At 43.8% G+C, this 23,379-nt stretch overlaps 1 protein-coding gene across 2 annotated transcripts in view; it reads left to right on the top strand.

Moving 5' to 3' along the window:
• The window catches only part of Gga (ADP-ribosylation factor-binding protein Gga), a 71,708-nt gene that overhangs the window by 2,425 nt on the left and 45,904 nt on the right, over positions 1-23,379 (top strand). Inside the window, exons 2-8 of one of the 2 annotated variants that reach the window (XM_075702212.1) lie at positions 2,223-2,383; positions 6,422-6,520; positions 7,647-7,805; positions 9,619-9,690; positions 13,433-13,513; positions 16,603-16,740; positions 21,200-21,281. In XM_075702212.1, the coding sequence (XP_075558327.1) occupies positions 2,223-2,383; positions 6,422-6,520; positions 7,647-7,805; positions 9,619-9,690; positions 13,433-13,513; positions 16,603-16,740; positions 21,200-21,281 (792 nt within the window). Of the gene's footprint in view, positions 1-2,222; positions 2,384-6,421; positions 6,521-7,646; positions 7,806-9,618; positions 9,691-13,432; positions 13,514-16,599; positions 16,741-21,199; positions 21,282-23,379 lie in introns of both variants that reach the window. The other variant, XM_075702211.1, reaches the window with a different exon arrangement.

The following is a 23,379-nucleotide window of genomic DNA, read 5'->3' as shown; positions in this document are numbered from 1 at the left end:
TACAAATCAAATGCCATCAGTAAAGGTGGTGTTGCAGTCTTGGATGCACTTTCTTGCTCGCTTTTTTGCTGCACGGTGCACTTCCACTGGTGCTCTCGTGCGTCAGCTGTTGCATTTGTCTCATTTCAAGCAGTGCACGATTTTGCATGTTGTGCATGAGAACACCTGAGTAGAGGTATAAGCAGGTGCTACACGAATACTAAGGCAGATGCAAGAGGAACACAGAGCATGATCACGCGCTGGAACACTGTAGAAAATGACATAGTTTCGTTCTCTGCGTGCGCGACTGTACAGCGTGGGAACAAGCAGACGAAACTGGAGTACATCTCTCTTGCTACGGTAGGAAGTAAAACAAAGACATGCAGATATGCAGTTTGTAGGTTTTATTATTTCTCTAAACTTTAATTTGTCTATTGAAGCAACAGATAAAACGTATAACTGTTGTTGCCTTGAATAATTCTCAGTCACGTGCCACTATGAGTGACGTCGCAGCACTGCCATGTGCGTAGGCGCACTTGTGTGATATACGTCGACTCTTGTGGCTGGGAGTATGGCGCCCATGAGGAGAAAAGCAAACAGCATTTAGTTTTAAATTTAAGCTCTTTCTGTGGTGCGCAGGGATGTAATAGCAGACATGATTCTTGATGCGAATTGTATGCACTGCACTTGTCAGCTGAAAATGACCAGACCTGGTGAGGGGCTTTTTAATAAATTGTTCGCTGTGCTTAAGGGAATCAGAGTCTCTTTGTTATTGGGATTTGCAACACTGTTTGTATGTGCAACAAATGCAATGCTGTCTGTGCATGTTCCTTCTATGTATGACATTACAGTACTGCATGCTAATGACCCGCCGTGGTTGCTCAGTGGCTATGGTGTTGGGCTGCTGAGCACGAGGTCGCGGGATCGAATCCCGGCCACGGCGGCCGCATTTCGATGGGGGCGAAATGCGAAAACACCCGTGTGCTTAGATTTAGGTGCACGTTAAAGAACCCCAGGTGGTCAAAATTTCCGGAGTCCTCCACTACGGCGTGCCTCATAATCAGAAAGTGGTTTTGGCACGTAAAACCCCAAATATTATTATTACTGCATGCTAATGCTTGCCTGTAAGTTTTAAGAGAGCTTACATGCATTACTCAGCCATGGGCTGGTGGTTTTAGAGGAGGTGGTAGCAGAAGTGAAGTCACTGACTGTTCCAGATTGGAGCAGAAACATTGAGTCTGAGGTGCACATAGTGAAATATTTAAACTATAAAATGAAGATTAAAGTTGCTCTTGCTGGTGAATACTCTTGGAACAGTTGTCATGGAGCAGTGAGAGTTGTTCTCTTAGGCAGTTCTCTTCTTTTGGAATGTTTTGCTTTGCTATCGTGCTGGTAACATTTACACATATTAGTAACACTCTGAGGTTACAATGGTGTCAGTTTTGGAAGCCATCGCAGTTGCTGGCATTGGCACCATTGAGGCATATGCAGCACACATGCAGCTGCATGCGCAGCTGCTTAGAGCCTGCCACGTGAACTTGCAGATGTTAGCTATCATAACGAAATCTTGACTTAACCGAACGGCAGCTGTTCAGTAACTTTTTGCATTGGTCATTTGGGAAGTCAACCAAATGCTCCTGCTTGTTCAGCTTATTGGAGAATTCAGCTCAACTAAGTTTGTCTTAACAATAGTGTACTGTAATGCATACAGCAGCTGGCCCTTTGAAATAACAGAATAGGTGCCAAGGGGAGGGAAAGGCTGTTCAAGCTGTCAAAGCATTTGGTTGAGCTACGAGATGAAATTCACTGGCACAGGATGACGTAGGCTGATACATGCACTCTACGTAGGCTGATGGTACGCTCCTCTGCCAGGGCAGACTATGGATTGCTGGAAGAAGTTTTCATCCTGCAATGAAATATAGGGATCATGATGTGGAGCAAAAGCACTATCGGATGAAAGGGTGTAGAAGCGTTTACAAGGGAGTAGATTGCAAAGGGAACAGACTAAAATTACACCCCAGGAAAGTGACTGGAAATTTGCCCTCACAAGACAGGAGTTGTCTGACATGACAGGAGAGAATGGAGATGTTAGAAGTCTTTGTCCTGCAGTAGACATGTATAGGATGATGATGATGATGGGCAAAAGCATTGTTGGAACAAAAGTTGTGGAGCACTCGCAAAGGTGTAGTGTGTGAAGTGAGTGTAGAGTAAAAAAAGTGACACCCTGTTCATTGTGTGTGCAGCGCGGGCGACGAACCCGCTATGCCGGGAGCTGGACATGGATGCGGTGCAGCAACTATGCGAGCGCATCCTACTTGAACGGGACGGTTCCCATCAGGCATTGCGTTTTCTCGCCCACAAGATCCAGTCGCCACAGGAGAGGGAGGCCCTGCAGGCACTGCTGGTACGCTCTTCCTTCAGACATCTTTTTGTCGGCCTCTAACCTCTGTCTATACTCCGGTTGATGAAAACATGCCGGCTAATATTGTTTGCTTTGGTCATTGTGGCCCAAGAATTTCTCACTATTATGTTATGCTAGGATTTTTTGAAGGTCACATTTTTTTTTTTTTTTTTTACTACACGAGGCTACTACTTGCACCAAACAGCACATAGCATCAGCCATTGAACATGCTGAGCATATGACGACTGTTAGATTGTCCTAACGCATTTAAGGAATCATTTCTTCCAGTTGTAGTTGAAGAGTAGAACAAATGACCGTATTGTATAAATTGGTTGAGAGTCACATTCAGTCACGGGACTTTACCGCTTTTGAGGGCGAATGCACCCAAAGCAGCAAAGTGTGTGCAAGAATAATGCCATTATAAGAGTGTTGTGGCCCATGTAGGTTTGAGATAAACAAAAATATTAGTGTCATAATTTCAGCACATGCCAGCAAAGTTTACCTTCAGCAACATGCATGCACAAATGTTTGCATGATACTGCTAATGTGTGCACTATGTGTATGTAGTGTACTTATTTAGAGGGAAGGCGATTGCAATTGTTCATTTTTGTGGTACCCTTTACACCATAACCGAGAAAACTTGTTACGGACGCCTCTCCTATTTGGAAGAGTTTAAAAAAATTGCAAAAGGAGTTCACCTGCGTTAGCTGTTTCGCAAACTGCCGTGGCTTGTTTCATCTTTTCTTTGTTGAGATACAGTACAAATAGGGTGTTAAATCTGGTACAACTTGTCATTCAGTGGTTTAGGACAAAACCAAATGCTGCCAGCCTGACATGTGCACTTTTTACCTGCGTAAATATAATAATCTGTACACAATTGTGTACAGCAGCCGGCATTTTTATGTTCTAGCAGCTTTACAAGAAAATGTTGCAATTTTGCAGCTTTCTTTTTTCTCAAGTTTCTTATTAACATTTTCTTTTGGGGGGGGGGGGGTAGTCTGACTTGCTCAAAACAGTTGGCATCTTTGTTTGCTGGGCCAGTCCAAGAACAAATGAAAAGATTAATTGTTCTACGCATACCTCATCTCTGATGTGGGAGTTGCTGCAGAGATGTAGGCAAGTTTTGCCATCTCGTGGCAAGTAAAATTGTTGCTGAAGAGGCAAGCGAATGTGCTGGGTGTTCTATTGGACAGCATGCACCAGAAAGACCCATTCTCATAAAATTTGATTGGGAATGAACAAGTCGTTAGTGCAAAATGTTTTGAAGCCGCCAAACTCCTTAGCGTAGAGTGCGCTGTGGTTTGATATATATTGCATTTACTAGTGGCGTAAGCATCAAGGGACACTCTTGTTTCTTGTGCAGCACTTCTGGTTCACCTCCTGCAACGGCTGGGGAGGAAATTCAAAATAGATAAGAAAAAACAGAAGAAAAAAATAGTGCAGTACAACATATATGGGTTTCGCTATAGATATGATATCAGAGCATAAGTTTAGTTACAAGTTGAGTTACTGAAGTGTCTGAAGTAATTAGAATTGATTAAAAATCACTGATTACCGCACACCAAAGCACAGAATCATAGACTTTAGAGACCCGCCACGGGAGCACGTCTTCGGCGAAATTTTTGGAAACCCAGAACTAGAAAGTGGAAGTAATGACGTCTCACTCAAAACGGTGGCATGGTAACAGTTGCCTCCGAGTTTTGTTTGTGTGTTGCGTTCGCCTGGAGTTAACCTAAAGAACACCAACACTGAAGTGCGAGTATCACTAAGAGACACCTAAGTCAACGATTAGGCTCGCCTACCATTTTTACTGTTCAGATACTGGGTGCAAAGGTTAGTTATGTTCTAAAATGTATGTTAAAATTTGTTATACATGGCTTGCACTAGACACACAACAACCAGAGTGTACTTTCATACCTGAAAATGCCTTATTTTTTATTTATTGTTTTAAGGAAACAGTCGTGCTAAAGTACATCTAGACAAAAGCAGTGTTTGTCTTGCTTATAGGCCTCACCGGGAGCTTCATCCATGTCAGAATTTTCTTGTATTTATATATTTATTTTTCTTGTGTACACATCAGGTACAAGAAGCATATTTGGAAAAGATTACATTTCAGTTCCTTTTAAATATTCCTGTACATATGTTCACCTCGAAGGGCACAAAGCTGGGAGAAAAGAAGTTCTTGTCAATTAATGTACTTAACTCTGTGATTTTGTCAATTTTTTTTTCTTGACTATGGCAGGACATCTCCAGGCCTCCTTTCAAGCCCTCATTTAGTTTCGGCAGGCCCAATTTTGTATACCGATATTGTATATAATGTTAATAATACAATCGAATTGCATTTGGCTTCATTCAAACCCACAGGCGAGGCTTAGCGGCTATGGTGTTGCGCTGCTAAGCGCACGGTCGCGGGATCAAATCCCGGCCACGGCAACTGCATTTCGATGGCGGCGAAATGCAAAAATGCCCATGGTTCCATGCATTGGGCGTACATTAAAGGTCTCCTGGTGGTCAAAATTAATCCGGAATCCCCCACTACGGCGTGCCTCATAATTAAATCGTGGTTTTGGCAATCCTTGACTTCATTCAAGTGTACATCATTGCCAAAAGACGAAAGGCTGTAACACTCGACGGGGTCCTCCTACCTGGGACGACAGTCGCACATAAGCTGTGGCAGTGATAATCTAGTACACTAGAAATACACAAATAATAACAGACAATACTGCAGCCATGCATACAAAGGTGAAAACATGTACAATGTGAGTAGAAAAAAAAAGAACAAACAAACAGTATACTTATACATCATTGTTTATTAAAAAAAAGACACTAAACACTAGTGTTTACTTTATAAAGATGGTTTTCTAGGAAATTTACAACTATGAAATGCGAGAAGTAACTGACCTATTTCCTGCTTTATTATTTTTTCAGATTTATGGTTTATAATTATTTGTTCCATTGCTGCCCCTGCATCCAGTGTCGACCGTCTTTTTGGCAAAAATGATTCTGAATACACATACCATTCTATGCAGGCCCTCCGTGTGACACAAAGAAGTTATTGAACTACTTGAATTTCTCAAAGTAAAATAAGTCGGAACAATCGTAAAATATGACTTACACACAACCTACAGACATGGTAGTGTCGTACTGTAACTTGAATATTTGAGAAGACACAATTCTGTTACACAGAGACTCAAACATAAACAACCCCCTTTTCCAGCGTTTCTACCATTCATAGACCGGCCACGACGTCCGAGATTTGCACGCGCCGACATGCGCAAATCTTGAAGGCTACGAAGTGACAAGTCCGGTTCCTTGCAGCATCTCCAGATGGCGCTTGCCTGCGCCACATCGCGGCCCACTCAAAAGGCCGCGTTTCGACCAGAAAGCTTGCCTTTGTGCACAGCATTTGCTGCCAGCGTTTCCCGCTAAACATTACGATTACATAAGGTGCAGTTGCCAGGAAGTGTAAGAAGCAGTTGGGGATCTTTGGATGTTATCGCGTTCCACTCTTGAAATCGAAGCTTAATCGTCGTCAAAATTTTTAGTGTCACCTGCATACATCACTATTGAGGGAACGTGTAGAATGTTGACTGTGTCGCTGATATGCAGGAGAAAGAATAGTGGTCCCAAAATTGAACCCTGCAGAATGCCAGTGCATATGTTCATGTAGCTCGATGATACACCGTTAACACTAGTGCATTGTGATCTCAACATTAAGCCGTTCTTGATCAGGTCTAGTGGAGTGCCTCTTATTCTCTAGCATGGTAATTTGAGTAAAATAATTGTATGATTGACAAAATGAAAAGCAATAATAATAATAATAATAATAATAATAATAATAATAATAATAATAATAATAATAATAATTATTATTATTATTATCGCCCAACTTGCCCAATTAACAGTACAGGTCACTATAGAAAGCACCTCTAAGGGGTAGGTGCCTGTAGTTATGTGCCCTGCTACTAATTTGAAGTGTTTGACTCTAGCTTTCAACAAAGGAAGCGAAGACAATGGCTGTTTTGTTGCGGACATGTGCAGGTGCTGGAGGAGTGTGCCAATCGGTGTGGGGCCAAGTTCCAAGATGAGCTGGGAAAGTTTCGCTTCCTCAACGAGCTCATCAAGGTGGTTTCACCCAAGGCAAGCAGAGCACCTATGCCATCCTCACATCCCTTGCCAGTTCCACAGAAGATGTGCATTGTGCCTATTGGTGCACGTGTCAGCGCTGTGGCCCATACCTGTACTTCTGTGAAACCTGTCAAAGTATCGTCTCGTAGTCGTGGCAGCGCTTGGTACTATTAAGTGGTTGTAATGAAAATAGAGTGGAAGACTGGCGATGCAGGCGTGGTTGCAACTACATTGTGCAGATGAAGTATTAGCTAACCGATAGGGCTACGGTTATGAAGGAAAAGTTTAAATAGTACCTTGAAGTTTGAGTTCTATCTTTGTATAAGCAGCATGGCTCATGGCACATTGGATCCCCATTCTTTAGTGCTGTTAAAATGCCAACAGTGCAGCTCTCTCAAGAATTCTGGCAGCATTCTTGAAAGGCTGCATCTGTCACTAACACTGTGGCTTTTGTCCTTTCTTGCCCTTGATTTTTGGGGTCAGTTGTGCTGTTTATTACAAATACATAGCACCCTGCCCCGATTTTCTTGCCAAGCGGCATGTTTAGAAACAAAAGGCGCAGCGCGACTGGGACCGAGACAAAGGAACACAAACCAGATCACCGTCTCCGTCTCGTCTCCATCCCAGTCATGCTGCGCCTTTTAAATGGCCATGAACCAACTTGCCCAAATCAAAGTTTTACTAGAAACAAGAACTGTGTTCGTTGTCTGAAGAGGTCCACCTGCACTGCTTTCATTTGCAATACTTGTGCATTTGTAACATTTTCATAACACACCACATTTGTAGCCATTCCGGTATTTGCAATTTGCAAGAGGAGATGGCCTCTTACAAGTCCAGAGGGAGTTGCTGTAGCAGTTTTCACGGCTCATCTGATGCAAATAGAAGCAGATATTGATAAAATAAAACTTGCACGTTTCATCAGGCTACCAAGGGAGCCTGTCTGAATTTCAGGACTGTGGGAAAGTCGTAACAAGTTTTAGATCGCCTTTTCTTTCGACTGTGTTCAGTTGGTCTGGTCTTACTTGTGCAGCGATAGCTTCTGCTAGGAGCAGCTTTGTCAGACCCTCAACTTTTCTTGTGCAGCTTGTTAGAATTCAGCCACCTGTGTTGTTTGACCTGCGCTTGTCCGTGCATGCAGTACCTGGGCAACCGTGCCTCCCAGCGGGTCAAGCAGAAAATCATTGAGGTGCTGTACCGCTGGAGCATTGAAATGAAGCACCATGCCAAGATTCAGGAGGCCTACCAAATGCTGAAGCGCCAGGGTGTCATTGCTGTCGATCCCGTCTATGTCATCGAGGTTAGCCTTTCTCTTTGTTGGTTTGTGTGAAGGGGAAAATTGTCATCTGCCCGACTGTAGCGATAAGCTGCAAAGGAAAGGTTTCCTTTGTAGCTTCTTGTTATGTCAGGCGAATGACGCTGTTCCCTTTCATGAACCCTTCCCCCACCTTGCGGGCTTCCTCAGAACCAATTTACGATGTTGTTGGTTTCTCTTGGTTTGCAGTGGCTGGGACACACTGAAACCCTTGTTGATGCAATACCGCTGCACCTAATTGCTCTTATTGCTTGCGATGCATATTTACCATCGTAGCTGTGATGTTATCTGTGTGCAGGTGACCTGTGGTGCTACTGGACTTGTCAGGTGTCTCATTTGGCACATTTTGCCTTAGAACTACGACAATTGTGTGTATTCTATAAAAATATTAATACCTCCTGCAAAAATTACATTCAAAGCTTAGCTTCAAGTACAAAGATGTGGGTGTGGGTTACGTGTACATTTTCTTTATTATGTTTTTAAAAGGAAATTACCGTGAATCCCACTGGCAGAAGCCATCAGAGCAATGATGACTGGATATGAAAAATTAAAATTGTTTCCAGAACTTTACTTGATGCTGATAATTTTGCTAGGTTACTTTCGTAGAAACTTGAGCATTGTTGTGTACTGTCATATGTGTTTGTCATGCATGTGGACTCTTTTATTTCTCCTTTTCTGTGGGTTGTAATTAAGGGAGCAGGTCACTTCTACAACTGAGTTGTGCATGTGAAAGTATGGTATATTTCCATGCCTTGCATTTTAGTACAACAGGTCTTTCCAGCATGCACCTACTGAATTTTCTGTCCGAAGGATGGCATTGTATGTAGCTTGGAGAGCTGCTGTTGTGTTCCACTTAAACTTGACAGCCTTGCTTGTTCACCAGCCCAATTCAAAAGTGCCAGAAGGAGGAACTGTACTGAGCTTCTTTCTTTTGCTGTTGCTTCTTGACTACGTTTTCTTTTTGCAAGCTTTGACTTAAACTTACAAAAGTTGTCTGATGAGGGCAGCTCGCCAAGAGGCTACTATCAAAGTTACCTTGACCTCTTTACATTGTGCATCACACAAAAAGAACTGCTTGTGACTTGCATGGGTGAACCGCTATCGTGAAGCATTGAGCTTCATGTTTTAGACAGTGCAAAAATGTGGCACGCAAGAATTAATGAACTACAAAATGGTGTGACATTGGGCTATTGGTTCATCTTAGAAGCTATGGGAAAGAGTTCACCAGACATGGACAAAGACTAGAAAGAGAGCACTCGTGTCATCTCTTTCTAATCTCTGTCCACGAGCAAGGAGGATCTGAGGGGCTCAGTTATTAGCCACAGCTGCACAAAGATAAAGGACACAAAGACACAGGAGAAGTTAACTGTTACATTTAATTTAGATGTTTAAATAATAAGGTAAAAGGAAATGAAGGTGGAGTAAAAGACAACTTGTTGAAGGTGGGAGCTGAAGCCACTTCTTCCACATTACATATGCAGTGCTTCCATTCACTTTCACTTCCCTTCACCTTATTATTTACACATTTCAATTGAACATAGCAATTAGCTTCCCATGTGCTGTCTCCGGCTTCACTGTCTGTTTCTTCATGTAATCTCTTGGACTCGTGCACTGTTTCCTATGCCTTCTGATGAAAGAAAAGATACACTCTTCGTCCTCAGTATCTCCTCTGCTTTAGTGCAACATCTTGCACTGTCCAGAACACAACTGTTAACTGGCTATCCCACTTTGCTGCATTTCTCTGAATGCCTTATTCCTCTGCCTCGAATGGTGTGGTCATGATTGAATTTTTGTCTAGGATTACGAGCCAGGCCCTGCGCCAGCACCCAGGTCCCAGAGTGCCGTCTTCGAGGATGAAGAGAAGTCACAGGTGAGAGCGCAAAACGTGTAGTTACTGGCTTACATGAATCTAAAAAAGTCTTCTCAATGTGTTCACAATCTTCGTGTTCTTGATAAAAATATTTTCCTCTTTTTCCTTTGCAAGTAGTAGTTACTGGCATTTCTATTTTGCATTGTATGCATTTAAATGGGGCAGCAAGGTCAACTGGACCTTGACACTGGACCGGAAACTAGCCTTCCCTGGCTATCGGTGTAGATATCTGTATAATCATGATTATGTGAATAAAAATAACTTGCACTTGCGACTAGAGCCATTAGATTGAATAAACTGGCATAAAGCTATTGTTAATGGACTTCAGCTACACTGCAAAGATGAATTGAACGAACAGGGTGTCATGTGCAGGTGAATCCTGTGCCACGAAAGAGCAGTACTGCAAATCAGGCAATGGGGGTGAAAATTTATTCTGGTCTGGTTTAGCTATTTAGCTCTGCCTTCCACTCGATTCTATGCCACTCTTATCATTCACCATTCACTGCCGGCTCATCCTGTTCATAATGCATGCGGAATGGTGCTCTGACCACTGACGTAGTAGTGTGAAAAGGAATGGCTTTGTCATAGAACAGTTACATTAGCCCGGACTTGGTGCCCCATCATCATTTTGGAGCAGCGATGCGTGTGATATGGGAACAGAAAATAATCAGCAGTCTTCAGCATTTCCTAGAGTTTTGAAGTCATTTACTGCAACAGCAGCAGACTCTCGGGCCTCAAGAACACCTCGAAATCTTCTCAAGAGCTTCTTGTTTGCGATGCATGTTTTGTCTCTTGCTGCGTGTTGCCTGTTGTGGCCTCGTAAATGCATGCATGGGTGCCACTGCTCCCAAGTCAGTGTGGAGTGAAAATCCTTGCACGAGTTATCGGGCGCCAAAACTGAGTGGTAGTGCAGTGGTTAGTCCTTCCAACTGCCAGCTGCACAAAGCTGCAGGGACGAGAGTTTGAATCCCAGTGGCAATATTTCGAAAAATTTTGTTTTTCTTCACCCAATGGCAAGAAGAGCTGAGGGCTTAACGATGACAAACTAATGACTTGAAAATGAAAACGGTGTTGTGGAAAAGATGGATAGACACAGCAAACTTAATTTCGAACTTTTAACCCTTGAATGATGGCACATATAGATATCTAAAAAAAGAAAATTTTTTTTTTATCAAAATGTGCAAAACACATGAAGAATAAGCGTAATCAATGAAGAAAATATATTGGGAGAATCTTTTTCAGCAATAGAGGGAAAACACCGGACAGATAACTGAAAGTTGGCTTTGCCCCAAGCCGCGTCTGGCTTTGGATTTTTGCGCAGACAGCTCTGGTTGTATGTGAACCATGGGTGTACATTTCATTTGTTTTACATCATGTGCGTCACACCACCGCAGCTTGACATCTTGCATCGGTCTTCTCCTCCGACTGCTATTTCAAAAGAAAGCGAGTCGCGATGCCAAACTACTTCTTCCTCGTCCTGTGTTTCTGCTCTACAAATGACGCTTGCCGCCTGTCGTTAAGCGTTGACCAAAGATATTTAACCAGAAACTTCATTCCCAACGCCAAACTTGAGAACAGCAGCAGCAAAATTTCTGGTATGTTGCCTTGAGGCAACACTTGTCAATACAGGGTTGAAGAAGTACTGACGCGGTATTTTCAACTCTACTTCTTGTGCTAAACTAAAGTCCAGGACCTTGAAATCCTAAAGTGAAAATACTGGCAATCCTCACAGTGCCCCTAATAATTTAACATACAATAGAATCTTGATGATACAAATCTCTTGAGATGGCGAAACAAATTTGTATCATCTAAAGACATAATAATAAAATCTTGAAAATTGAGAGGTGCCGTGGCAATGAAATGGCCAACTTGATCAAAAATTTCGCATGTTTTTTTTTCTGCAATCCTAAGACCTTCCTCTATCTCATGGCAAAATATTTGGAAGGAATATGCAGCAGAATGAGAAAATTGCGCTTTTTTTAGTATGTTGTCTTTGAAATCGAGAATAAAACTGGGCTTTGGGAGATGCTATCGTACCACTGACCCTGCAAACTCGACTTTCCATTGATGCGGTGCCACCACCTTGGTATCGTCATAAGCATAAGATCATAGATTCAGATAGGCGCAGCGCTGTGTTTCTCGGTGCAGAAATACGGTGCTGTGAGAAAAGAAAAGCAAACATGAGGGGGGAAAACTACTGTGCAATTTGTTACAGCATTTACGTAGCACGTAGGGAGTGTTCCTGTTGCATGTCGTGAATATGAACAACTGTTGCGCTTGTTTCGCACACATTTTGGCAGCAGCAAACTATGCACTTTGCATGTTCTGAAGCCAGTATTTCAAGATCTGCCTTGTTATCTCGAGTTTCTTTGCTGCTTCCTTGCTGTTGCCTGATGGTGATGACATAATTTGCGCAAGATGAGGGAATCTGTTTACATGGGATCTGACGGTTGCCGACGTATAAAAGTTTCCAATTGCCATCGGGCGCCGAGAATGATTGAAGGCGGGGAATGCAGGCATAAGGCCACACATGGAAGTGAATGCTGCTGATCTTGCTGATAGGACACGACTTTGTTGCGCGTGGTTGCTGGATCCTGATAAAGTTGCAAGGCATTTGAAAACAGCAGACAAGATACATGATACTGCAGAAAGCAAAAACTTCTTTTGGGGGAGGGGGGAGGGGAGTGCGAGGTGGAGTTATTGGTGAAGTCAAGGATGAGTGATGAATGTCGTGCATCAGCGTGGCTGCTCTGTGGGCCTAATGGCCATTGTCTGGTGTTACTGGTGCACCGGTGTATCCTCGCTGGTGCTGCCGGGCATCGCGCGGCGGCTGGATTGGTCGTGTCATCTGCTGCATCGCGAAAAGTGATTAGTAAGTTCAGCATGTTGTAAACTAATGAACTCTGGCCAAGACTTTTGGAAAATTCGTACCATCCCGAAACTCCTATCACATGTCATAGTATCACCGAGATTCTACTGCAGTAGCCTTTATAAACAAGTTTCGGTTTCGTTACTACTCTGTTATGACGTCATGAGCCAGAGGGTGGTCATGTGGGAGCGCAGGACGTCGCAACATTTGAAGCCTAGCTGCAGCTTGCTTGGTAATCTGTTCTGCTGCTACATTCGCCCTTACAACAAGAGCAGCATAATAGGAAGCAACTGAGCTAGCCAGAGCGAGTGCCAAAACATACTAATGTCCTGCTCCCATCAACAGTTGCCTTGTGGGAAATGAAACGGAAGCTGGCTGTTAGAAAAGCTATTATATAGATTCAGTATTCTTTTTCCAGGGTTTCAAGCTTCTGGACTTTCATTTAATGCAAAAATAATAATAGTAATAAGTAAATAAAGAAAACAAGATTCAAAAATATTGTCTCAGTACTACTTTAACAGCTGCCACAGTGCTTTTCTTTGTGTTTTTCTTTCATTCCCTGCCTGGCCCATGGTGCTGCTTTTGAGTGATGACTATCACTAGCAAACTCTCCCAATTTTCAGCTTTTCTGTAACACCATATAAGCTGGAACATCAAGGTGAATGGGAGGTGCTGCAGCATCATGATGCCTGGGGAACATGGAAGAAGGTGTGCGGGAGGCCATTTTGAATTTGTGGCATTCTATGCACGCATGTGCTGTTTCATTTCCTCAGCATCTGTCCAGAGGGCTGGTCATTGCCTCTGTAGACTGTAGTGTTTCTCTTGTGCTGTGCTTTACTTTGAAAACATTGTGCCATGTGGGGACATGTTCAGATGCTGCAGAAGCTGCTGCAGAGCAAGAACCCCGAAGACCTGCAGGCTGCCAACCGGCTCATCCGCAACATGGTCAAGGAGGTGAGGGACTTCTCTTTAAACAAACAGTATGATGACTGCTGTGCAAGGACGAGCACGCGTGTGGTTGAAACAAACACTTCCTTATTGGGAAATGTGGGGATCCGAGAGAAATGTGCTGAGAAAGCAAGGTAGCACATTTGTTCTATGATAGCGGCAAGCACACGTGGCAGTCATCACATCATGTTTCACAAGTCAAGTCTGTTCATTTATTAATATCCACATTCAGTCAATTCATTTGTATTTCATCATGCACTCCAGAGTTATCGCTGGCACTCGACGCTAGTTGAGTCATGTGTGCAATCTAATCTTAAACATGAATGTTGTCCCTACAATACTATCAAAAAATTTTTTTTGATACAGTGAGTGCATCTTGCACTGAGTGATAATGCGATAATGGGAACATGATTGTCAGTCGGTCTTGTTGGTATGATGACATTACATGGCGAGCAGTGCAGAAACAGGACAGAAGATTTAGGGAAGGGATGACATGGGGTGTCTGTGTCGTCCTTTTCTGAAATGTTTTTTTTTCTTCGGTTTCTGTGTGGTTGACCATATGATAACAGGGACAGTCAGCTGAAAGGCTGTCATGTACATAATCATACAACCTGTGACAGTATTCAAGTTGCCTTTCTAACAGAGCACTTTAACAATACAATGAATGCTGCAAAACTATGTGGAGCAGTTGGTTTTGTACAGTCATGCGGGAATTAAACGTGAACAGGATGAAATGAAACAAGCTTCCCAAGAAATGAAACAAGCTTGCAGATCGTTATGGGGTGTAGGTTATCTTTTCGGCTCCTGGAAAATTGAGTGCTATTTGTCCGGCGGTCGAAAGGCGAGAAAGTGGAGCAGAACGTAATCCTCACGTAAGGTGCAAAGTGAAACATGTTAACAAGTATGTAGGCTGCACTACTAATCTGGTATACTCTTTCCCGCTCAAGTGTGGGCGAGTGTACATAGGCCAAACCGGCCAGTGCATAGATGTAACACTTAGAGAGCATGAATTGTCCTTGGACGAGAATTATTATATGTATGTCTCTGCCCATTGCTGGCAATGTAAGTGTAAGTCTCTGCTCAAAGAGACAAAAATTTTGTTTAAACATACTGATGCATCCACCAGTTTAGTCGTGGAAGCAGCCCACATTGAGCGAACATTAGCCAGCCTTCAATCGCGCTTTCTCAGCAGGAACTAACGTACCTAGATGGCTCGATACGGTAACAGATGCCCTGTATACACATGGCCCGGTTGTGCGTTCCTCGATTAACCATGTGATTGCTTGTGTCACTTATATACCTGATGTGTGTTTCAGTAAATGTAGTTGTGATTCAGCGCTTGTCCTGTGTACTTTCACTCCGTCCTCGTCTTGTTCGCGCTGTTCCCATTATGAATGTATACCAACTTGCCCAACTTTCACACTTTAATAAAGCTTCCCTTATGCTTAATGACATGGTATTGCAATGTTTTGCTAATACGTGTACATAATGTTAAATGAAATGAAAAACTCAATTGTCACACGTAGGCAGCCAAGGATGTAATCAGGTGGCACTGCTTACTTTATCATTTCGAAAGCCTTGATGCTAGCATTGCTTTAAAGGTTGCTGACAGCTTGTGACTGAACTCTGGCTACCTCAATGCCATATTTTGACAAAGCTGTACTCAAATCACATCCAAACAGTCACAATGTAGCTTAAATAAAAAGACTTGGAAGATGTGCAATGGCATTGCATCTCACTAAGGAACAGTGTACACATGTCATACATGTTGCTTCCTTTTAGCAATGTACCATTGCATCCTGCAACGACGATACTGTGGTTATTTTGGCAACATTGGGAAAATTTGTTGTGTTTTCATCACTGACATGTGGTATCGAGGCAACTAGGGGTGTGTGAATATGAAATGTTCAATTTGGAAGTGCACAAAACCAAGTGCAAAATGAATCAAATATTTTTCGAATATGCTATTGCCTTCAATACACTAACTATTGCTTTTGAAAAAAATTTATATTTTTTTCTCCAACCTGAGGTACATATAAAAAAAAGCAAGTTTACTGCACAGAAAGTAACGTACAACAAAATTCTCTAGTTCAATGCCTTTGCTTGACAGTGTCATAACTGCCATTATTTAATGTTGCCAGGAAGGAAGGATAGCTGCTTGAAATGTTTGGTGAGCAGTTGCACCCTTCTGAATGTAGCATTTCCTTCAGACAGGGGAAAGAGCTGCTCACTGGACACACCAGTGTCTGGTGTCAGCAGATACCTCTATGCAAGCCGAGGGAACAGTTTGCACTATGATTATGCAACTACTCACATGAATTTTCTTTTTGGCCCAAAATTTCATCACGTGCATCTCTGTCAACCTGTGCCAGTGGCAGTAAAAATTGCTGCTGGTTGATGTGCATATCAGTCTTTCCACAGTGCTGATGTGGAAGGCTTCCGTAGCTGAGGAGGACGTATGTGGGTTCATTGCTGTCAAAATTTTCCTTGCTTCTTCTAAAGTCAGGTTTTTAATCCAGTTTGCCATCAAGGTATGCTGGTTGTACTCAACTGCTTTAGAACGAGGGTATAAAGAACATCGCCAAGTTTGCCACTTTTCTCAAATGTGTAGTCTGGAAATTGCGTTTTTAGACATTTACCCAGGTTAGTAGCAGACACAGAGGTTTCCACCTGGCAGCTGGTGTTGTCCAGAAGCATGATGAGCAGCACAATGTGGGCTGATAGTGTTGATCGTCAAGTACTGATGATCAACACTATCTGGAGCTGATAGTGTTTGGTAGTGATTAGCAGGCCCCTTATTGCATTTGGTATGCATCACCGCAATGCGTCTTGTATGCGCTTCGCCGCATAACATGGCTGTACTGCGGCAAAGCCGACGTAAAGAACCGCCAACAGCAATTGTTGGGGTTTCGATTATTTCGAAACATTTATTTCGATTATCGAATCGAATTGCTAGCCAATTCGAATCGAATATTCGAGTATTCGCACACGTGCCAAATGTGGCAGCACTGTGTTCCGTTTTATGTTAAGCGACTGCTCCGTGGTTTTTGTGAGAGCTAGCTCATTGTATCGGCATGTGGGATGCTCTGGAGCAGGCGGATCGGCGCATGGAGATGCTGGCACGGCGCACGACAGAGATAGAGACGGTGCATAATAATGCCAAGGTGCTGAAGGACATGCTGGCCAACTACCGTCCAGGGGAGACCTCTGCAGAGGAGCAGGACCTCATGAAGGTGATTGGGCACTCTGCGTTTTCAATCACTGTGTTGTGACTTTTGAATGTGACGCTACTACTGCTCGTAACTACCCAGCAAAGTGTTTTAATTTGGAAGGTTGGAGCACTTGGTGGTAGGCACTACCAGGTATCGCCAGTACGTGTTAGCTTGCGTGTAGCTGATCTTAAAGGAATTTTGATAAGTATCTTGGAAGTTGTAGGAACTCTACCGCACACTACCTACACTTAATGGAGATGTGCATTTTCCCCTTGAAATTACCAGAAAAAAGATTTCGCACCAGTGCTGCTCTGTTCTTGCTCAAATTTTGCTGCAAGATTACACTACTATATGGCTCGAATCACTCAATATAACAATTGGCACTGTTATTTGCCTGGTTTGTTAAAGAATGCAAATTCTTTCTTCATGTGTGCCTCCTCAGAATGTGGCAGCTATGTCGCTTCTGATGTCTGCAGTAGGGCAAAGCATGGCCTTTGAGATTGGTTCCCAATAATTGCTTGGGGTGCATTCAAAGGGTAAATTCAGTGTTTTTCTTTAACTGACCCTGCAAGTAACAGTGTGAAATGTTATATTTAACTATTCAAACCTTGAAATGTGATATTGCAGTGAAATTTGAGCAAGAACAGAGCAGTGGTAAGTGCAAAACCTTTTTTTTCCTGGTTTTAAGGGAAAACAGCACATCTCTGTGAAAAAATGGCACTTAGCAAACGCGAAGGTTGGCAAACAAACTGTAGCTTAATGTGATACTGAAGCTAATCGTGAACTACCGTGCCTGACTTCATCCACGTTATTGTGTTGTTGTGACGCAGAGCAAAACTTGCTGATTTCATGTAGCAATAAAGCTGGCTATGATCGTAAAACAAAAAACAAAAAATCACAGACGATTACGGTACTCCATAATGCGAAATTTGAGCACAGCTGTATACATGTGTTCATTTTGCGATGATATATTGGCTGTCATAAAAAATCTGTCTCGTGTGGCACGTTGCAAACAAAGTGAAGTGTGGCGCGACTGCCTCGTTAGTTATTAGCCATCGTTGCCGCAGTATGCTTTTGCCATACCCTCCTCCACTTTCCGCCTCAAAATTCTGCGGCACCCTCCTCTCCACTTTCCTCCTCGTGCCTTTTCTCTCGCGCCACTTTTCACTTTCTCATCTTTTGCTACGCTCATTCGCTTGGTTACGCCGCCATCACCGTCGCTTACGGCAGGAATGGGTGCTTAAGACCTGCGCTAGACAAAACAAGGCAAGAAAATTAGACAAGAGTGCCATGTGCGCTTTTGGCTGCCTTGCATGTGACAGCCACAGCACTCATAGGAAAGATGCGCGCCAATGTATCATGACGTTGTGGTGCACATGCCTCCGGAACCAGAACCAAAGCTGGTTTGTATAAACAAGTACCGTATTTACTCGCATAATGATTGGACTCATGTAATGATCGCACCCCTGAATTTTGTCGGCAAAATTCAATTTTTTAAATTTCCATGTGTAATGATCGCACCCCGAACTTGCCGCAGCTATATGTCGTGTGCCAAGTCTAGCTAATAATGATCGTGCTTACCCTCTGTTGAATGCTATGCGAACGACTCTTCAAGACAAGCCAAGTGGTCTGCACGCACCAAACATTCTTAAGTAGATGCCTCATTTCATTACTTTCAATCACTTTCTGCACTTCCATGACTCAAAAAAATGCTGCAACCAAACTTGCCTTTATTATGTGTAAGCTTTATAATGGTTGTGGTCAACAACAACAGAAAAAGGCGCCATTCAATTCTTCTCATCTGCACTTGTGGGCGCGCAACAAATCGCGAGCGGCAACGATAGTAGCCACGTTTACACTGATACGTTAAAAGTACACCCTATTCGTATGTCGACGCTTGTAACACTGCTAAGATATTCACCCACCCTTAGCGGAAACGTGCCATATTTGTATAGTAGTGAAGACAGATGCTGCAGTTTCCGCAGCATGCCGGTCATGTGTTTCCATGTCACTGGCAGCTAAGCGCGCCCATCTGTTTCTGTCCCCTCAAAGTGGACATGGCTGCGTTATTGCTGCAGACTTGCCGATATTAACAATATTATTCATTACCGATACAGAAGAAACTGTTTCAATGCTTGTAATGTACTCACGAGAAGAAAAAATAATAGCGTTAGGTGCGTTCGGCTTGCCCTGCCGGCCGCCATTTTTGTTTTGGTGTCCCTCAGCAAACGCGGGACGATTCGCGGGAAATTTAACCCGCGTAATTATCACACCCCTGATTTTGCGTCAATTTTTCTAACAAAAATGTGCAGTCATTATGCGAGTAAATACGGTATTACAGTACACTATAGTAAATTATTTTGGGCGCTCTGATGCTTACCAATATGTTCTTTAAAGTTGAAAATGTTATGCAAGTACTTCTTTAATGGCTTTTGAGCATTATGCATACATATAGAATTCCGCCGCACGAGAGGCCCTCTCGGAATGAGAGGTAGGGTGGCATTGTGCTCCAGCAGTAACTGCGCATTTTGCGACAGGACGCTAGGGGAACTTGGTGATCGCGGCTAAATCTCGTGTGCAGTACAGTAGAACGTCATTGATACATTCCCATTACGTATGTTTTCCCAATGCCAATGTTTGCAATCGAGAACACAAAAAATGACCCAATAGAGCTACGCTCATTTTTTACCGGTTCATATGTTACTGGAACACAAAATTTTTTGGCACCAGCGTTCAGGACGTCACCAAACTGCGTTCGTATGATACGTTTCCGGGCCGTTAGATCCTATGTGAACAATAAAATATGCGAGCCATGCATGATCGGGAGCAGTATATAGCTGCTGACCGTGGCAGCTTCACCACAATGTTCACCCGCCTGTCTCACGTGCACTCCGTTTCTCATTTCCGTACCAGCAAATATTCTCCGGGGTCCTTTCACGTGGCAGTCACAGCTATCACCGCCAGACCTATGGCAATAAGCATCTTCGCCTATCTGTTTCACAGTGCGTGGTACCGTCGGAAGCGTAATGCACACTTTTAATAGGCGATAGCAGACACGTGCTGCCGTTCTCTGCAGCAAACTACGATCTTATACATTTTCCGGCAGCTATATCCCACGTGAACAAGAAAAGGCACAAGGCGCGCGCAATCAAGAACAGTATATAGCTTCCCATCTCACGTGAAAACACCGGCGAGCACAATTTCTTATTCCGGTAAGAGCAAATCTCTGCCTGGGTCGTTGACGCTGCATTTACGGCTATTGCCACGAAACCTATTGCAATAAGCATTTTCACCTATCTGTTTTACAGCGTGTGGTGTGTAGTGTCATTGGTAGCGTACTGCATGCGTTTAGTAGGCGATAATCCAAATACGTCGCCGTTCCCTGCTGCAGGCGGCGTGATGTGGTCATCATGTTTCACTTCTGCGACATCCGGCGCCACCCACCAGCTCTATTTCGTTTTGGTTTCCCATCGCCTTCTTAAAACACCACACAATAGAGAAACAATGAAACGCATCTCGGACTGTTGGAGCACCACCAGCTCAACGCACGTCAGTCTCTCGTGCCAGAACGATCCACGCGATGCTTCGCATTACGTAGATGTCAACAATAGTTGAGTCATCAAATTTTTTTAGTTACTTTGGATCATACATTTTCCCAGTTAGTATGTTTGTTCTTGCAGTCTTTTCCAAAGCATATGAACAAGGTTCTACTGTATATGGAGGAAAGCGGGGAAGCAGCGCAGGAGGGAGGGGGGGCGGCTTTGACTCTGCCAACAAGCGTGTACTTTGTATGGCCGTGCATGGTTGAGCATGCAAAATCTTAAAGGAAATCTGCAGGCGGCCCATACCATTGTATGCGCTGTGTTCTTGCTGCTCTTGTGCTGAAGCGATAGACCGCATGAAGGCCACTTCGCTTACTGCTGCTGGCATGTTCTTGGAAGTGTTGACTGCGAGAACATGCTCAACTCTGCTGATGCAGCGCTGACACGGTGAACTCCCAGACAATTAATTTCTGCTCCCCTAACTATCTTTCTTGTCTGGTTTGGCTTCTTGGTGGTCTCCGTGCACTCTTCAGATACGGATAGACAACCACAATCTCGGCAGTTAATTCCCAAGTGCTAAATAGTCAGCATAAAGGGATGCATAGATGATCACCCATTTATGCCAAACGTGCAACAGACGAACGTGCAACAAATGGCTGCAGCTGCTTTTTATTTCCACCACTATGGCTTGCAGGTAGCAGCAAAGTAGCACTCAGTGCACAGAGTTTCCAACAACATTCTTAGTTCCCCGTGGCAGAGCTGTGACAGTGTAGGCATGTGATACATAAGTGGGTGGAGAAAACGACTAGGCTCGTGGAATGCTAGGCAAGAACTGATTTATTGCTTGCAGCATTATGTGTCGTCGAGGCGCTCTCTTGTGCCGTCCTATTTGGTGCTGACGCAGCACCACCACCACAAGTGCGTGAATTTTTGTGCAGGAACTGTTTGAGAGCTGTGAGCGCCTGCGTCCCAAGCTGTTCCGGCTGGCTGGAGAGATGGAAGAAAAAGACGAAGGGCTCAGTAAGTGCCATAAACAGTACTCTTTGCCTTTAATGTTGTTGAACATTGGTTTAAAGGTGCGGGTTGGTTTGACATGTCCTGGTTGTGTAAGTTGTGCTGGTCAGGTGAAGCACAGACTATTGCAGAGTATGTGCATTAGGAACAGTTGGAGTACAACACCCGTGTACGTATTGCATTTACGTGGCAATGTGCACCTGTGCAGTGCAACTTAACCCGCTGTAGTGGCTCACTGGATATGTCATTCTGCTGTGGAACACGAGGTTGCAGGTTTGATTCCCAGCCACAGTGCAGTCATTTTGAGGGGTTGAAATGCAAATACACTCGTGCACTTAGATTTAGGTGCATGTTAGAGGGCCCCCACGTGATCAACGTTTATTTGAAGCGCTCCACTGTGCCGTCTCTCATAGCCCTAGCATTTCTTTAGGATGCTAAACTCACTCAGTCAATCGATCGATCAGCTTACACAGTCGCGATACTTTTTGCTTACTGGAGTCCTTTCGTTCTTGAGAGTGAGTAGTGCTGGTGACTGCTTAAGTACAATGCCTGTCAAAGGTAGTGTACAGTCAACTTGCATGTTAATTTGACCCTGACAGGACCGACAAAATTGATCGAATTATCCGGCGGGTTGAATTAAACAAGATGCATAAAAAGATGCCAGTACACACCACTGGTTCATTAGGCAGTATTTGCCAGAGTCTAACATGCCCCTGAATCAAAGGTGTGGCCAGTTTCTGTCTCCAAAGCAGAAAACTAACTTATAAATTGCATTAAAGCTGCTGAACAAAGTAGAAATATAATGCGCACCCGATTTTTTTAGCAAGTAAAATTGGTGTGGCACAATGGCGACCGGTTTCTTATATCAGCTTTGCCGCATGGTTATTAAAGTCACCTTTGCCACAGCACATTGGTGTTATGCGGTAAAGCATACAAACATTGCAAAGGCAGTTTTGGTTTTATATCCGATTGCGCCGCACAGGCAGCTTTCAGCCCAATTTTCTTGAAAAAAAAAGAAAAGGCGCGCATTATAATCATGTAATTACCGCAATCAGGCATATTGACAGGGTGTCTACCAACTGGGAAAACCGGGAATTCTCAGGGATTTGTCTGGAAAAACTCAGGGAATTTGTGCCTCTATCAGGGAAAATTAGCTGTAATTTTATTGAAAGGGTCGAAAGTCACGGTAATGCTGGCTCGTGTAACAGACAGGAATCGTAATGAATCGTCTTTGACGCCCTGTCGTCGGCTGGAGAAGTTTTCAGTGTACAGTCAACGACCGACTTTCCGGATGCGCGATATGGACGGCTTTGTGGCACTACCACGTACCCCATAGAGTCAATGTATCAGAACGTCTGGAATTTAGGACGCAAGAACCCTTCGCCGTCCGATTTTCCGGACTTTTTGCAGTGACCGCAAATCTGAAAGGGCATTAATCAAAGCCACCACCGCTGCCATTTTAATTACCTTGCCGCCTCGAACCGGCGCTCTCGCTCGCAGATCCGCTGGCAGCCGTAGCCACCACTGCGGCAACGCTAGACCTAGTTGCTTCGACGTTCGCTATTAAGATTCTTGCCGTTCGCTGCTGAATTCGCTGCTGTCAGCAATGGCACCAACTCCGCCTTTGTGGTCCTCGCGATTGGCTTAGAAGCTTGGAAAGCATGATGCGTTGCACAATGCCGGTTTCCAAAAGTCAGCTTCGCCTCTATACAGAAATTTTACTTGATGAAGCATATGCAAAAGTATTGCAGTGAAGCATAACAAGCGTGGGAAGGGGCAATTGTCACGGGACACAGTATGTATTCCTTAATTATATACACGTGCACCCGGCACCTCCTGTTACAGTACGAGCACCAATATGCCTAATATGTGTACCGACAGGTCTTCAGAGTGTTTTCGAATGTGCCTGGGGCGGTTTGAGCCCCTGAGGGCAGTAATTGACATGCATTTATTTTTTCCAACTGGCCAATTTTTCGGACGTTCTCGCGGCCCCTAGGGAGTTCGAAAAATCAGACCTAGACTGTGCAACTGACCAAGAAGAACAGAAAGAACCTAGGCATTGAGGAATGAAAGGGAAAGAAAGCGTGCTGCAGCTGTTTTGAAG

Source organism: Dermacentor variabilis, chromosome 8 (assembly GCF_050947875.1).
Source record: "Dermacentor variabilis isolate Ectoservices chromosome 8, ASM5094787v1, whole genome shotgun sequence".
Lineage (NCBI taxonomy): Eukaryota > Metazoa > Arthropoda > Arachnida > Ixodida > Ixodidae > Dermacentor > Dermacentor variabilis.
The sequence above is the reverse complement of the archived record's forward strand: the minus strand, read 5'-3'. Positions and strand labels throughout refer to the sequence as shown.